Source organism: Micropterus dolomieu, linkage group LG13 (assembly GCF_021292245.1).
Source record: "Micropterus dolomieu isolate WLL.071019.BEF.003 ecotype Adirondacks linkage group LG13, ASM2129224v1, whole genome shotgun sequence".
Lineage (NCBI taxonomy): Eukaryota > Metazoa > Chordata > Actinopteri > Centrarchiformes > Centrarchidae > Micropterus > Micropterus dolomieu.
In genome coordinates, this window is record NC_060162.1 from 12,074,313 (window position 1) to 12,091,954 (window position 17,642).

General features: G+C 37.9%; 1 protein-coding gene across 1 annotated transcript in view; it reads left to right on the forward strand.

The window, feature by feature from the left end:
* The first annotated feature begins 6,125 nt into the window (after positions 1-6,125).
* The window catches only part of gpsm1b (G protein signaling modulator 1b), a 30,826-nt gene continuing 19,309 nt past the window's right edge, over positions 6,126-17,642 (forward strand). The window contains exons 1-2 of the mRNA XM_046066725.1: positions 6,126-6,422; positions 15,632-15,853. Of these exons, the coding sequence (XP_045922681.1) occupies positions 6,361-6,422; positions 15,632-15,853 (284 nt within the window). The 5' untranslated portion in view covers positions 6,126-6,360. The remainder of the gene's footprint in view (positions 6,423-15,631; positions 15,854-17,642) is intronic.

The following is a 17,642-nucleotide window of genomic DNA, read 5'->3' on the forward strand; positions in this document are numbered from 1 at the left end:
GAAACACAAAGGGGAAACTGTGGATGACTTACATTATAATCACATAGGGAACAGTTTTGTAGAGACAGTCAGGACAGGAAGAGCAATTATAGCGACAAAGTTTAATGTTTATACATGTGTGTATTGTTTTAAGATTTCATGATTTATTACTCAGTTTCATAGTACAATTTCCTTTCTGTCTGCATGGCGTTGATGTAATCTTCACGTTAACATTTGTCCCTCTGGAGTACTCCTGCCAAAGTGGCGTAACCAACACTGCCACCATTTGGTCATCAGGAGAAAATCTACTGTCTGTAGCTCTATAATAGTATGACAAATGAATTCAGAGTAAAAAATAAATAAAATGAAATAGGAAGATATTTATATGGTATATGTAATCTGTCATGTGATCCAATTTGTATTTAGTACAATTGATACACATAGGATATATGAAGCACATCACTGTAGAGATACAGTAGATGGTCACATGATTGGAAGTCACACTACACCTGATGTGCAACATGTCTGCATAAAATTATGGACAACTGAGGCAAACCTGAGTCGACAAAGCTACGTGTCACTATTCTAAAGGGATTGTTGGAGGCCGAAGCATTGTCATGGGGATTGCTGCAAGATAACCGGCATTCAAAGAGGTTTAAGGATAGCGCTAAGAGACTTCAGCTCCAGTTGGATTCTCAGATTTAAAGGCTCATCCATTGCTTTTCCCCTTCCCTCCCTCCCTTCATCTTCTCTCCAAGCTCCCAGGCTGAGTTCTGGAGAAGATTAGGTCGGATATTTCCATTATGCAAATTGTTTTCTCCTTCTCAGCCCCCTGTCATCACTTAGTTTAGTTGAGAGATTGCTTTATCGTTAGTACCAAACAGCACATAAAATAGCCAGGTTTTAATGCTGTGTATATCACAATGGGCCACGTAGCAGCCTGTTGTCTTGCCTTCAAAAAGCCAGGTGTGTGACAGATAATTGCACAGCTGAGAGTGAAACAAACAAAAAACCCAGATGATTCATTGTAATTGATTCATCAGTTATCCACCAAGTAATCTTGCACCTACAGTTTATGGATATCTGTTGCATATCAGTATCACAAAAATGATGAAGCATAAGCTTCCAATTAGTTTTATTTTTATGTATTTATTATTATTTTTTTTAAATTAAAAGTAATTTCATGTCTTTGATTACCAAAATCATAAATTTGCAGCGTGATTGGATTGGTAATGTTGTATATTTTGGCATGAACATGTGTCAATTAAAAACATTCTCTTGGGTGATAAGGCTTCCCTAAAGTGGTATATTGCTGTTGCTAACACATTATTGAATATCATTTTACGTATTTATGTTGCATTTTTTTGTCAGTGCCTGTTGTTTCTATTCTTGGATGAATATGTTGAGATGTTAATCCTAAAATAAACTGTAACCCAAGCACTCGACTTTATTGAATCGCCCCAAACTCAATGGAGGTTGACCACTTGGGTGCATATATGGATTTCAAAAAACTGAAGTAATAATAACAAAAAAATAAATAAATTGAATATAAAGTTAAAAGGTATATGTCCATTTGTTGTAAATCCCACTAAATAAGTGAGGGCACAGACTAAAAGTACTGCCTCATGTGAGAGGTCAAGCAGTCTTAAACAGACTTAATCTATGGATATAAGCACAAGCTTTACATATTTAGCAGTCTGCACATTTTACGCTTTACACCTACTGTGAGTAAAATACAATTATTTTCTGTCCTTTTGTACCTATATGAATGTATTTAGAAGTTATATATAGATTTTATAACCCCTGTTTACCCCTGCTTTTCCCTGCTGTCTTTGGTGGAAAACTTTGTGTCTATTTATCTCATAATATTTGTGAAACTGCATGGAGACTTTCTGGTATTTACAATAATTGCAAATTCTCATATGATGCAAATGGTACAAACATAAAAAAATCCCATCACGGTTTAAGCAGAATCCTTCCAGCACACATACAAGTGTCTCATAATACATCTGTCTCTTTTGTGGCTGATAACATAAACATAGTAAATTGGCATGGTACATTTCCCCCTAATTTCTGCACCTTTTTTTGTATCCTTTATATCCTTTTTTGTTTTCGGCAGGGAAAATAAGAAGCTGGCACCTACAAAAGCTTTACAGGGTACTGAAGGTTGATTGATCAGGTTGGCATTCAAAGGGTATTCAGGCCATGCTTGACAACAATGGCATCAAAAAACACCATGGTTTGTTGTTGTGTTGTTTCCTGTGTTTCTGGTATAGGAGCTGTTAGAGGGGCTGGATCTGTGATAGAATAACAAGGATGCTTCCACTTCCGGATTATCAACACCGCTAGAGTGAGGACTTGCACATTTTCAGGTGGCTCATCACAAATAAATAAAATCGTGGGAATCTAGAAAATGAATTCCTGATGGAAGCCAAACCCTCATACTAGGCAGGATTTGGAGACAACAGCAACTTACTTATTGTGAACAGGAGACACACAAAAAAAGCCAAGTCCTCCCTCAGTCCTTGAGGTGCTTTAAAAATAATCTGACTTGTTTTTTCAGGATCAAACATACACTGTATATAAAAAAAGGGATCCACAAGTTTCAAAATGGCTTATTATAAAGTATCAAAGAGAATCAAAATGTTGCTGTTGTGACTCATGGTCGATGATGTACTCAACCCCCTCATGTTTTGTTTTAATGAACAATGGCAACCAAACATGACCTTGATGTATTTCACAGTTTGTTTCTACAAAAATGGGGTAATTTCCAGATGGCAGGCAAGTAGATAGTTCCTATAACCTTGTGAAAAGCAATACAATATTTTCAAGAGTAATAGATGGCAGGCAGATGGTTTTGTTTTTGTAAAATGGCATGCCTCACAAAAGAGAAACAAATTTGAGTTGCTCAATTTAAATCTGAAATCAGCTTACCTCAATCTCATTTTGCTTTTGTTGCTCCTTTTTGTCTGTAATGAGCTGTTGCTAGTACCGCCATGCATGAGATCCAACAGATATACGGCCAAGGATTAAGGCAAAAACACAACAAAACGTAAAGCGAGAGAGCGGGGTAAAGAGAGAAAACACCAGAATTTAACAGTGTGCCTGCTTTGAGGAGCTTATTATTTCAAATGTACAAGTGGAATTTCATCAAAATAAGTGGTTTCTATTGCAATAATATAACAGCATAGACAAACAAATATTACATCACAACATTAGTGGCTGGTTGTTAATTCTTTTCTTATTGTTATCCTTAGTTTGTTACTGCAAGAGTTCTGAATAATAAATTTATTTATTGAATTTTTATTAAATTTATTTATCATATACAATATGTTTACAAATTAATGCTGTAAATTGTATGATAATGCCATATCATATTTTTTTTCAAAATGTGATCATAAAAATAGCTTATATCAGTAAAATGATGAGTAGAAGGAAAATAAAAACAAATAATGGATAATAGCAAATTTAATGAATGTTGTAATATACAATTTCAGTTTGCAGTTTGGCTCTAAGAGAATTGATTGTTTTCTTTCATAATGTTTCTTGCATCAAAGTACGCTATTCACAAACCCGCATTTAGAGATGATGCTTTCAGCATATTTGACATATGTACTCTGTCCTATCCTCTGTTTAGTGGGGAACACTTGGTTTCCTGTTCTGGTAGATGAAGAAAGCTGGGGTGCGCATAGGTGTGTGTATAGCATTTTCCATATATCTGCCTGTCATTGTCATCTTGCTATCTGCTTAGTAATGACATAGAAGAGAAGCAATAAGGAGTGATGAAAAGCCACAAGACCTGATACACAGCAACCAAAACAACAAGATTGTCAACACTGCAGCACAGAAAATCCCTTAGTCTAAGCCAAGAATGTGATATCAGCTTATAAAGTTCCTACATCCATACTTGTTTATATACATACAAATACTGAAGGTATTACGGACGGAATAAGTTTATTGTAGATATAATATCAACTTATTATTGTGTATGCATCATTGTTTATGTACTAGTGAATGTGCTTGTGAAGTGCAATAGGTTAACAGTTTTTAAACATTTAATTTCAAACAAGGGCGATGAAGTAGAGCAGCAATAAAATAAATCTAAATACTGAAATATGCCCAGTCATAGGAATAAAGAAAGGGAATGATTACTGGTGGAATTAAATATCATAAAACATAATGAGAATACATAACATACTAAGAGCCAACAATCAGAAAAAACAACCTCACAATAAAAGTGAGATTTAAGAATTTAAAAGATGAACACTAACTCTGTCAGTGTAATTACTTCAGGCAGATTGTTTCAAAGCTGTAGAGCCCTGACTTGCATGTTGCCTTATACCATTCAATCAATCCATCAGCTATTATCAGGAGTTGAAAAATAGTCAAGCCACAACAAAAACTTAACATTAAAAGAAATGCAGTATTTTTGCATGGCTATTAAATTGTTTGTTATTTGGATTGTTAGGTGTTCTGTTAATGTGCCCGCTTTTTCTAGTTCCTGTCATGTATTCCAGTAAGTTGCTCTGGCATGGGGAAACAAATGTTGTTCCTTCAGGCTTTTAATTCACTAGTACAATGCTGCTCTCCTATGGTGAACCTCATGTACTGCAGATACCTCTTCATTACAGAAAACGCCGATTGATACATATACCTCCTGTTACTGCTGGCCATTTTCCAAAGCATAATTATTATTATTAAATTACACTTATTTTTTCCGAATAATCCTTGCTTTTTTGTGTAAACTGCCTCTAAAAGTTACTCAAATAATTACTGTTGGTACTTATGGGCTGACTTGAAAGAAGACCTCATTTGAAAGGGTTTCAAACCTAAAAAGGTTGGGAGCCACAGGATTAAAGCATATTTAGATACATATATTTCAAAAATGTAGCTGTGCAACATATAGAGATGAAAATTACAGCAAGATGTTTGATAAGCAACAGGGTAGACTGCACACTCAATAATAAACGTTCTCTCAAATGGACATATTATTATTATTATTATTATTTTTATTTTTTTACAGCAATGGCAGACTGTGGGAATCTCAACATGGCTCTGGATTGATCCCCCCTTCAGCTCTGACAAACCAATCATTGTTTGACATAAAACACATCGACTACTGGAGTGCCAGTGCAGGGAATGCTGCCACAGACACCAGATTTAAAAACTCTGGCATACTTCAAAATACAAACAGTTTTGCCTTGTGCGGCGGTAAGCTTTATCAGCATTGTGTGAACTTTTATATGAAATGGAAGTTCATTCATTTATGTATATGTCCCACACTCCAGCTTTAAAGTTTGAAACTAAATTTTCAGGGGCTTTAAAAAGAATAATCTAATCATGAGTCATGTTCCAGGTATTTTTGGGGGGAAATTAATTCTGAGGTGATGTTATTTCATGGGCAGATTCAAATATTTTTAAGGCTATTTTAAAGATTAACTGTTTCTAGGTGAATACTTCAAAAGCAAATAAGTCAGTATTTCCCACCAGAATGTAATGGTAGTGGAAGGAGACTTTGGAGCAGCATTTAGATCTTCATGTTGTTGTTTTTCTTTTCTGTTCTTTTTTTACAGACATTAAAGTTAAACAGTTAACTAAAAATATGAAAAATCCAAATTTCTCTCATTATTTCTGTACTCTTGACTTTGGTCCTGAAGCTTGGGTTACTAAATAGAATTAATAAACCTCAAGCATTAATATCCTGCAATATACAAGGAGCAGTTTCTTAATGATTAATGAAAGAGTAGTGAACACCCCAAGAAACACCTGTTCATTCAGAAGTGATGGTGTACTGGGTGCAGGTGAAACGAAGCACACCTCTGACCACACCCAACCACACCCATCTGTATTGTAGTCAGAGGTAAAACGGGCTGGAAACCTTTAAACAGTGAAATAATTTTGTAAGTTATTCTTTAAAGACAGAAAGAAAAGTATGGAGAAGAGACAACAACAATAAAACACTAAGAAAATAAAAAAGTAAACATTGACTATGCATGAAATGCGTTTGCCCTTCCTCGTCAGCCTGCTGGACGCTCTCACGCACAGGCGACGCCCCCTTGTTCGTGACGTCATTTGGGAGGAGGGGCCGTGCGTTTTTATGGTTTACTTGCACAATAGCTCACTTCCTCAGCAGCTGCCATTGCTACAGTGCTGTGTGTGAGCAAAGAGGGGAGGGAGAGAAAGCGACAGTGGCAAAGAACGAGAGAAAAAAAGGGGGAGGGAGTGACAGAGAAGCACGGAACGGCCCAAAGAAGAAGCCAAGGGTGGCTGCCTCTGGAGGAAAAAATATTGAGGGGGCCTCACAGAGGGAGGGAAAGCAAGCTAGGAGGCCTCGTAGCGGGAGGAAGCAAGCTAGGAGGCAGGCAGATTAGCAGCGGTTCTATGGCTCAGTCGGCTGCTAACGGTGGGGACCAGGATTTGGCCAGCAAGAGGCTCCACTCAAGGTAGGACCCTAGGGTGGTACATCGGCAAACGGGGGTTGGGGGGGTGTCCTTGTCCTTGTCCTTGAATGTCTGTCAGGATAAAGAGAAAGTAAGTTAACAGACAGGAGGGAGAGGCTGAAAGCACAGAAAGAATAATAATAGAGAATAGAGGCTGCCAGCTTGATTTGCTTACTAAGTGGGGAGTCAGGCAGGCAGAACTTCACTGATTTAAAGCTCAAGCCACAGTTGCAGCCAGAGCCCGTTTCCATTCCTGGCTCGGGTCATTGAGCTGCTGTGGCTGGAATGTGCAGACTGAGAGGAGCCTCGTAAGATGTGGACGTAGGAGGAATATGCTGTAACAAGTCTGTGTCCAGGTTGGACACTTTTGACAGTAACACATGTTTAAACGGGCCAGGTTGGTGCAGAATCACACCAAACGTACGCAGGGTCAGGAGGTCACATGGATGGAGCATGCACATAGGCTACCTGTTGTGTGGGGAGATAGATTTGTGTTTGGCTGTCAAAATGTTACCAGTTTAACCCAGTGTTTGCATACTTGGTGTGTATGTGATAAGCAGTGCCACACTCGTTTTGCAAATTTTCTACGTTTGTCGTCTCACTACAAAATATTGCTGTCCTGTTTGCATGCCTTAAAACTGTTTAAAAACACACTTTCCTGCAATGGTTCAATTAAGAAGAAACAACAATAGTTCTGCAATATCTCACAGTGGTTATTCAGTTCAAAACATTGGCCACTGGTGACCATTAGTGTTTTTGTACTTGTATTATTTTGTACTATATTGTTCTTGCCTATTAACTGTCAGAAAGTAGTAAAAAAATCCTGTTATGATGTATTCAAAAAGAGTCCCCAACCCAGAGATGGTCAGTGAACGAACATATTTTACAAAGAAAAGCCTAAAACTGCCAAAAACAAAAAGTGTTTGAATAATGACAAAGTTCTGCTCAAAAACTAATTGATTAGATTCGACTAATGGTTTCAGCCGTATGTATTTGGACAGTTACACTGAGTAGCCCATTGGACAGCTTTATTTGTTGTTTGATTGCTCTTCTGTGTCATCCCATATTTTGGGCACCATTGATCAGATTTAGGTAAAAACGTGTGAGAATGATGCTTTGTTTTTTTCACTATAACACTGCATTGATTAGCGGCCTCCACGTGTTTATTAAGCAGTCAAGTAGAATAAATCAGATAAATCATATACGGATTTTGCAAAAACTTAGGGAAAGTATGTATCTAATAACTGCATGGTAACAAATACCAAAAGAATGGTTTGAGGTGAGTGTTACAAGTGAAATCAAGGTAACGTAGTGTAAGTGAGTAGCTTGGTATTGTTGTTTGTGTGAGACGTATAGAAGTTATAGTTATGTGTTATAACTTTTTTGAAGTCCAGTGTCTGACATAGAGCAGACTGCTGGAAATAATAATAACTGCCAAGTTGTGAAGTGACATTCATAAGCCCTGCAAGGTTGTCATGTCCCTGACAAACACACACACACAATAAACACATACAGTGACTCATAGTGCTGGTTATGATCATATGGCCAGGTCAGCCCCTCTAATTGCTTTCTGATAAAGTCAGTACATGATCTTTCTACATTGTTGTGGATATTTGTGTCTTTTATGCTTTATTTTCGTGAGTAACGTCAAAGGAAACACACACAAAAGCATATTATCTGTGGGTCTTTGTAAACAAACAATTCTAGGAAAATGCTTTTGTTTTGTTAGTAAATATTGCCACATGCAACAGGGTTAAGAGAAACTGAATCACGGAAAGTCACAAAATGCAGTTTTACAAGAGAATTGGACGAAAAAAGAAAGTAGACTGCTCTGCTCTAACCGAAAGAGAGATGCACTGCGAGAGGAAAAAACATTCCTAGAGAGTTTCTCTTTGGTTTCCCTGACAACTAGCCATGGCACTCTGTAATTATGGCTGGATTACTACTCTGAGCACAGAGTCTCTTAGGTAAGCCAAGTATAATGGGGACAGTAGTATAGAACCCAGGATATGGATCTGTGAATAAAGGAAGAGCTCCAAGAAAAGAAGTGGAAGAAAGTGCTGCTTATTTTTATGAAAAAATACATTTCAATTCAATTTGATTATCAGGATTTAATGAGGTCAGATCTCATATTCAGGATATCAGAACATGAATTAATATTCAAACTTGTACTATTTATTATGATGCATATACCTTAAATATAGTTATTCATTGTATTTTTGTTTTTGCATATACAGGATTTAATATGTGAAGTGAGATTTAGCATTTCCAAGAGCAGGTTTATATCACAGCATTTGTTTACCAGCATTTAGGTTGTAAATGCTGTATCTAGGGCTGCAACTAATGATTGCTTAGATTATTGATTCATTTATTTAATCGATGAAGTGTTTGGTCTATAATAGAGCGCGACTAATATGGGATTTTTAAGACCAATACTGATTTTGATATTTGAGGATTTAAAAATATCCGATATATCTGCCGATATTATTTTTTTCTTATTATTTTCAGAAACACATTACATAAACAAAGATTATCCTGATAATTATGAGACCTCACCAAAATAACGTGACATAATGCAGCTCAAAAATAAACTTTTTTTATTGTTATACTTTGAACAAAAGTATAACTGATTATGTCAGCTGATTGCTGTGTTCTGTGGTGGTGGTGGTGTTTCCAATAGGGGAGTTGCAGAGTGCCCTCTATTGGAAAAACAATGCAATGACAACACTCATAACATGATTGAAGGATCCATCTTGCTGTTTCTTTTTTAATTGTCATTTATCCGCTGTTATAAACATGATACGCTGATTTACAATTTGGGATTTAGCCTAGATATGATGTCAAAAATGCCCAACAACTTGTTTTGTCCGACAAATCCAAAGATAATTAGTTATCTGCGATGTAAAACAGACAGGGTAGTAATTAAGGTAATATGTAGTAATTTTTATGATCAAATAATCTGCAGATTAAGTAATAAAATGGTTTTGTCTATTAAAGATGTCAGACAATAGGGAAAATGCCTGTTAAAATTTACCGCAGCCCCAGGTGGTCTAGTTTGACAACATAGATATTCAGTTTACTATCATATGTGAACAAGAAAGCCACCAAATCCTGACATTTGAGAAGCTAGATCCAGCTAATGTTTTTCACTTTTGTTTGAAAAAAAAAAAAAAGACTTAAACGATCAATTGATTCTCAGAATAGTTTGTGATATATTGTCTGTCGATGGACAGCTCTAAAACAGACAAAAGCAGAGAATCCTCACATTTGAGAAGCTGCAGCTCTGGTTGTATCCTATGGAATAAGTTTAACAGAGTCTACTTTATATACAGTATTAAGAGCACTCCCATGGTTATTCCAAGCTGCTTGAATAGCTCACGACATTGCTCCAGATCTCGTTTTATGTCTCATTGTCTTTCAGAATGGAAGGAGTACAGTGTGATCTATGGACAGAATGTCATGAATAGGTTGTGGTTTGTTCCAGTGTTGCTGGGCCCTATCCTAGTCCAGCTAATCTAGCATTGTCACTCTGGTTCGCTTGGGTTAAGCAGCTCTGATAATGCACTGAAGTCCCATCCTACATCTGAGTAAGCTTCTGTTTCACTAAACTTAATTTAAAATTATGTATGGTTTTCATTTCATATGTTCAGCTCAATCTGCTTCTGTGCTACTGCCTAAGCTGCTCTTTTAGATGTCCAAACCTAACCCTAGCCTTAAGTGTGTCTCTTATTTCAGTTATCTTTGACAGCATAACCTTTTTATGGCAGACATGATCTTCACATATTTTTATGTCAACAATGAATACATTGTGATTCATGACTTGACAATGGTTCATTGTTCAAATTGTACTGTTTTCCGTAGAAAGAACAAAAAGACAAAGGCATGGCATAGGTCTGCGTACCCACAAACTTCTCACTTCTACCTCCTTAGCTTACTCCTTAAAAAAAACTGTCCAATATGATACATGGGATCTGTGCTGCCATGGGAACAGCACTGGGAAACTGTCTTTTCTCTTAGACCACAGGCAGCCTATTATGGGATGAGTGTCTCCCAAACAGACCAATTAGAGTGGTAATCAGTGGAGAGAATGGCAGACTGTACTGCACAGATCCATTCTTACGCCAACCACAAAGATGGCAAGAATGAAAGTCACTTTGTGAAACTCCTCATCGGGAATAGTTGTTCTCTATTTGTCCTTATAAGTGATTTTATCACCCTTGGTCTCTCTTTCTTTTAGGCTTTTTTCTGTCTGTCAGTTAACCCTCAAGCTTGCTCTCAAGCAGTACATTTATTTTACTGACTTTGATCAAATTGAGTGATGATATATTGTGGCCTCAAACTTTACAACTGCACTGCTTAAGTTATTTAACCATGTCGCCAGGCGTTCTTAAGGCTACACCCTTTTTCCACAGTCAGTTTTACAATTCATGGTTTTACAATTGGGTTGTGGTTTCCAGAGGCCCCTGCACTTTCTGCAGCTGGGCTCTTTGTCTTTCCTCTGTAACTTCATTATTCAGCATCTCTGTCCTATAACGCTTCAGCTTTACTCGTTATCACTTTCATGCTCCCATGAAGACACAGCACCTGATGTCCTCTCAAATACTGGATAGATGCAGTGTTTTCTTCTATGAGCAGCATCAGAAACAATTCAGTCTTACTCAGCGCTGTATCACTGGTGCAATTTGAAGCTAATTGGTTAACTACTTTTTGTGTCTTCTACATCAGTATATTCCCTTTTGTGATCTTTTGTAACAGCACTGACCTTGTACCTTTCATCCCTCTGGCTACTGCTATTAGTGCATGCTCCACTATCCTGTTTGGTGTGAAGAGTTGCCTTGGCGCAATCTACAACTTTGTGGACCCTCCTTTGATGACTAGTTCACATCTGGTTACTGTAATTATCAACATATCTGGTCTTTTTCCCCACTCAAGCATTTCAGAGGTGGGGGATTGCCCTCACTGTTGCAGAAATAGTTGTTGCTATTTAAAGTCTACCTTGTTTAATGCCAAGGAGATGACCTTGCACATTGTAAAGGACTGTTATCCACAGTGGTAACCACTTCCATCCACTTTGTGATGACCTTCGTTTGTTATTGCCAGCCCAGCTAAACAATATTTGGAGTACTTTCGCCCTAGGGCTTGGATATGTTGCTCCAACAACAGTAATATTCATTTTTTATGAGCAAGGAAGACAGTCTGGTCACTTCAGATCCCCTTTTAAAATAGGGGGCTAAAAGGTTCAGGTGGCCTAATGTTTATGGTTGCTCTAGTAGTATTTGTAGTTTTATGACTTCATAGCCTATATTTTTCATATTATCCGGTTAACCAGTATTATCAGCATCAGTTTTAAAGGGGTCAGCTCATAAGCCCTTTTCACAGAAGATCAACAACTACTCACACAAGGATATGTCTAAAAGCAGACATAAAAATAGTGGGTTACCCTTAGAAGAATAAAATACTCCATTTATTCCGATATTGTGGTAATGTCATTTAATTAGTAAACTTTGTAAATAAGAGGTTTCTTTTCACATATTTGTTGGCAATATATCTAGATTTTGATGTTTGATAATGGTACACCACCTTAGTTCAATACAGATTTTTCCTGGCAAACATTTACATGCCATAGAAGGAAACGTGCAGGTAATTAATAAAAATGACTAATGAATTCCATTTAGCTATTCCAGTGGAAGTAGCTGATATAGTACAAGCTGTCATGGCTTACTGACATGGAACAGAGCCATCGTTAATGTTATTAGTTGCCCCCTGTGGCACGCCTGTCAATACATGTATGATGTTTCCATGGCCTTACACAGTGTCTACACAGGAGCTACGTGTTTGTCTATGCAGGATGGGTTCAGGCACAATGTTGAGTGTAGGTCACCCACGCTTTGGCAGTGTAAAAATAGCCTACACTTCCAGTGCGTCGCCTGCGTCTACAGCTGGTTAGATTAAAATGAGAGCGTGTCTGTTCTGTCAGACGGGCGTGATATGGACGACTGCCTTGTCACATCATTATGCTTACCAATTTTGAGTATTTTTTTACACATACAACATTGCCATTGGTTGTGTGGATATAAAGGACATTGGGCGGTGTGAGAGACATCATTTAATCAAGATCATAGTATATTTCTTTAGAAGTTGTGGATCTACCAAGCTAAAGTCAACTTTATCAACCCAGTAACTCATTTACTCAATTTGTAGTGGTTGCTTCATTATTTGTTGTGAAGGGAGTTAGAATGACTAAATGAATAAAAGCGTTTTACCAAGAAAAACCGACATGAATGAATAAATAAATAATACATAAATTAAGTACTTATCCATACATTTGTTTATTTTTAGTAAAATTAATAGAAAATGTATACACTCACAGTCGTGACATTTATAGGTCCCTTACCTTTTATTTACTCACAGTCTTATTTGTCTTGGCTGGTGACCTAATAATGTTTCTGCCAGTGTCAGCAGACAGTTGGATTAGTCTGGGCCAATCAGTGTACTGTGTGGCCAAGGAGTTGCAGGTCCCTGGATTAGCGATATTCTCTCTCTCTCTCTCTCTCTCATATATTGGGGCAGTGGTCACACTTAAAAGTATTGCACTCGTCATCACTGACTGCCCCCCTTGCTCTCATCAAGAATGTTCCCCACATTACACCCTCCCTCTTTTAAAGCCTGACTGGTAATGGCAAGACAGAACAATGGATCTGGCTGTCACAGCTGAGGACAGGTTGAAGAGGATCAATCAATCAAGAGAGGACATATATCTGTTGGGGATAGTAAGAACTGAATGATATAACGGCATCGGACATCTCCACTTCTTGATTAAATTCAGTTGGATTAGTAAAACATTCCCTCTGTAGCCACTAAAACATGCTTTTCTTAAGAAATAGTGGCTGGAGCTGCTCTTTCATGGAATGTTCTACAATCCCTCTTAACTGACTTGGCTTTGGAAGAAGAGAGTTCAGCATTCATTTTTCTGAATGTTCTTGAGGACTTGAAAAGCAGATGTGACCTTTTGGCTGGTCTGGGACTCTGGACTGACTTGGAAACTCCAGCTGACATCACTTTGGCACTGTTTGAATGAACTGCACTCACTGTGTAAAGAGTTGCCCATTTCTCAACATTTTGGACATAGATAGTCTTATTAACCCTCATGGCATCTGAGCCTTGCCCTCTGACTGGAGCTGAGAGAGCTATGTGTAGACTGGTCCACCATGGCCCCCGACCTCAAGCTATGCTAAGACCTTTACACTTGGAGCTACAGGTGTATGTGGACAAAACACGAACCAAGCAAAAACACAGGTACTGCTAGAAACCCAGAAACGGACCAATTCTCTGGTTATTTTGTTGATTGGCAAGCACGGTTTTGCAAACCATATGACCTTGGTGATTCTAGCTCAGGACAAATTGAAAAAATGACCAGAAGATCATGTTAGTAATGTAAATTCATCTAAATTACCTGTTAAAATAAATCATTTTGGCATTGGGACTGTAAAGCCCATTTTAATTACAGTATTGCTTTTGGCAAGCAGGACAGAGGAGACATTTCCATCTACATTTTTACAAAATACTAAAGGCTCGTAGTGACTTGTTAAATTGTGCTTAATTAAATTTAAGATGACCAACATTTCACGGAATCAAAGTAGTGGTTTCAGTTCAAGTGAAATGTATATAATAAATAAATAAGATGAAGCCCTGAACACTCACTGTAAATAGAGAATAAATAACTGAGAGATACTGTATACTTTATGGGAGAGGAGGAGGAGTGTAAAGAGGTGGAGGATGTGAAGGATTTCTTGAATGCACCCATAAAAACACATCTCTTTACTCCTGAATGGTGCCATTTTCTAAAACAGATTACATAGATAGAAGATAGGAGGATTATCCTTAACTCTACATTCTAGTACCTTATCTGGAATTTAGAGCTGCAACCAAATTGACTAGTCTTTAGTTTATCCTGGATTATACAATGAATCTGGGGTGCGCACTTTCTGGATACAACTCACTGACGGGGCCTTTTGTGCTTGTTGTGAATGAGCTTTGTGTTTGCATAATTCATTTTAAAGGGTGCTATGGTAGCACACTTGATCACACTTGACCACACACACTTAATATGGCTTGATACATCAATATTTTGACGGATTTAGTCTCTCCAAGGTCCCCTCTCATTACACCTGGTTTCTGATTTTATTTTGAACAAACATAGTTTCCATCCATCCATCCATCATCAACCACTTATCCTGCGGACAGGGTCGCGCGGAGCTGGAGCCAATCCCAGTTGACATCGGGCGAAAGGCGGAGTACACCCTGGACAGGTCGCCACTCCATCGCAGGGCCACACGTAGAAAAAAAAAAAACAACCAGTCACACCTAAGGACAATTTAGGGTCACCAATCAACCTAGGCTGGTGGGAGGAAGCTGGCGCACCTGGAGAGAACCCGCGCAGAACATGCAAATTCCACACAGAAAGGCCAGGGAAACCAGGGTTTGAACCCGTGACCTTCTTGCTGTGAGGCCACAGTGCTATCCAGTGGACCACCGTGCCGCTCTCTGTAAAATGCTAACTTTTTAAATTATTAACACAGATTCTGACAAATACCTTCGAATTTTATTGAAATAGAGACGAAGTTGTTTTTCCTTTTACATTCCCTGATCCAGCAACTGCCATGGTATCCCATGCATTGTAGAAGTGGTAGGAAGACTCATCTTGACTTAGCTTTTGTTTGTTATTTCTGGAACATGTTGCTTCTATTGTATTTCAGCTTAGCAATGAGATACACTTGAATCACCCTGTATTGCCACAGGAATGACCAACAGTATTGATTTGCTGATTTCTTCTAGTTCACATGGATTATGAACAATATCAACTAGTAATTTACCCTCATTACTGTGCACAAAATGCTAGGTAGATTTGAATATCATACTTTCCCAGTGTGCAGTTGCAGTAATGCAAGAGAACAGGCTAATATGAGCAGTACAAGTGAAAAGTGCAACACCTTTTCAATGTGCTTCTCAGAGCCTTAGTCTCAGTTGCTAAGGCAACTGTCCAGAGATATGGCTACAGACCTTGTTGTCATGGTGATACTGGCAGTTTGTTACTCGACAAGGTTGCGCTGCCACTGTGATACGTGTCCATATCACTATACATTGTTCTATCTCTGACAGTGGTCATATGTTAATACTGTTTCCTGTCTTTCCTCTGTGTGTGCACCATTTAGGATGGAGGCCTCTTGCTTGGAGTTGGCCTTGGAAGGAGAGCGGCTGTGCAAGGCTGGGGACTTTAAAGGAGGGACAGCGTTTTTTGAGGCAGCTGTGCAGGTCGGCACAGAAGACCTGAAGACTCTCAGTGCCATCTACAGCCAGCTGGGCAATGCTTACTTCTACCTTAAGGAGTACGGCAAAGCCCTGGAATATCACAAACACGACCTTACTTTGGCCAGGTGAGCATTGAACCTTTTTAATAGCTGCTATCTGCTGCATAGTAAAAATTGGTGTCAAGTTGCCATGACTTGTTTTGAGCTGTTCAGAGTTTTGTGAGAATAGGTGCTGGAACAAACTTTTTATTTTTTTACTGTAGGAGAGAGTGAGATGCGCAATTTACTAATGTCTCTGTTAATTTGAATTTCACAGGGGTGTTTTCACCCGGTGGTGGGAAACTTGCTCAGTTTGTACACAGTCAACGGTATTCAGCTGTATTTTTGAGAAAAGCTTTTTATATAGTTATCTCCGCATTCAAAACCAGATAAAACCCATACAAAAAGTGTACTGAAAGCACTGAATGCATACTTTGTGTTGTTTGTGGCTTAAATCACTTAACAGCCACTAAGATAGAGTAAAGTATCGTCTTCAAACTGCGGGAAATAGATAAGAAAATGGAACTGACATGAAGTTGATCATGAACTGTCAAAGATGTAATGAATTTTTATCTGCCTAAACTCATTACTGTCTGCATAGCTGGGAAATTAATATTACATTTACCTGATGCTTTTATCCAAAGCGACTTACAATTGCTATATATGTCAGAGGTCACACGCCTCTGGAGCAACAAGGGGTTAAGTGTCTTGCTCAGGACACATTGGTGAATGTGTCACAGTGGGGGATTGAACACGGGTTTCTCACACCAAAGGCATGTGTCTTAACCATTGCGCCATCACCACATCATATTAACCCTACATATTAAGTGTTTTAAATTCTGATATGTCACAAATAGGGCTGAACAATTTTGAAAAAATATTTAATTGTGATTATTTTGACAGATATTGCGATATGATTTGCGATATTAGAGGAAATTATTATTTATAAATAATTATTCTAATTTTCATTGAAAAACATATAAATGATTATGGTGTGATTGTGAGAAAAGAAGGTTTCAAGTCTCCATTATCTTTCCTTAAGTACAGTAGATGCATAAGGAGCATCAGGGATTTTATTATGTTGACGTTAGTTAGACAATAAAAATTCCAAGAAAAAGTGAGACTTTCATGTAGTTGACAACTACCAGCTGGATATTCAGCTTGTATGACTAATCCAGTCTCCTGCAGTGAGTGCAGCTGGTATTTCAGCAGGGAAGCGATCAAAGACCCTGGGAGATTTACCTTGTTACATTATGGTCTCCCCGGGGCCACTGGGACCTGGTCCTAGGAAATAAGCAACCAATTAAAAGATTACATCTCCCAATTAAATCTTGCTACAGGGCCTTAATGGCTACCATTTAACTTAATGACATTAACATAGAAAAACGTTGTCTTTCTTCCCATCTGAATATCAACTATCAACCCGACCGATATGAAATTTGTAAGACTGATGCCGATTTTGGTATTTGAGGGTTTTAAAATTCAATATGCTGATATATCGGTTGATATTCTTTTTCCCCTTATTTTAAGAAACGCACAACATAAACAAAGATTATCCCTAACAATTGGTATGTTGAGACCATACCAAGATACCATTACATAATGCAGTATAAAAATAAATTTTTTGTATTGTTATAGATATTACTATGTACAAAAATACAAGTTTTAATGAATAAGAGTCAAAGGTATAAAACTACAGAAAAATTTTACAAATATCTGATTTGTTATAAATTATGGACTACTACTACTAATGAAAATAAAATTTAATAGTGTATATGTTACGTTGGGGGCCAGCAAAACAAAAACTATAAAAACTAGAATGGGCATTTCCTTAAGAAAATGCATGTGAGAGCTGCCAACTGTTTTTTGCAATTGC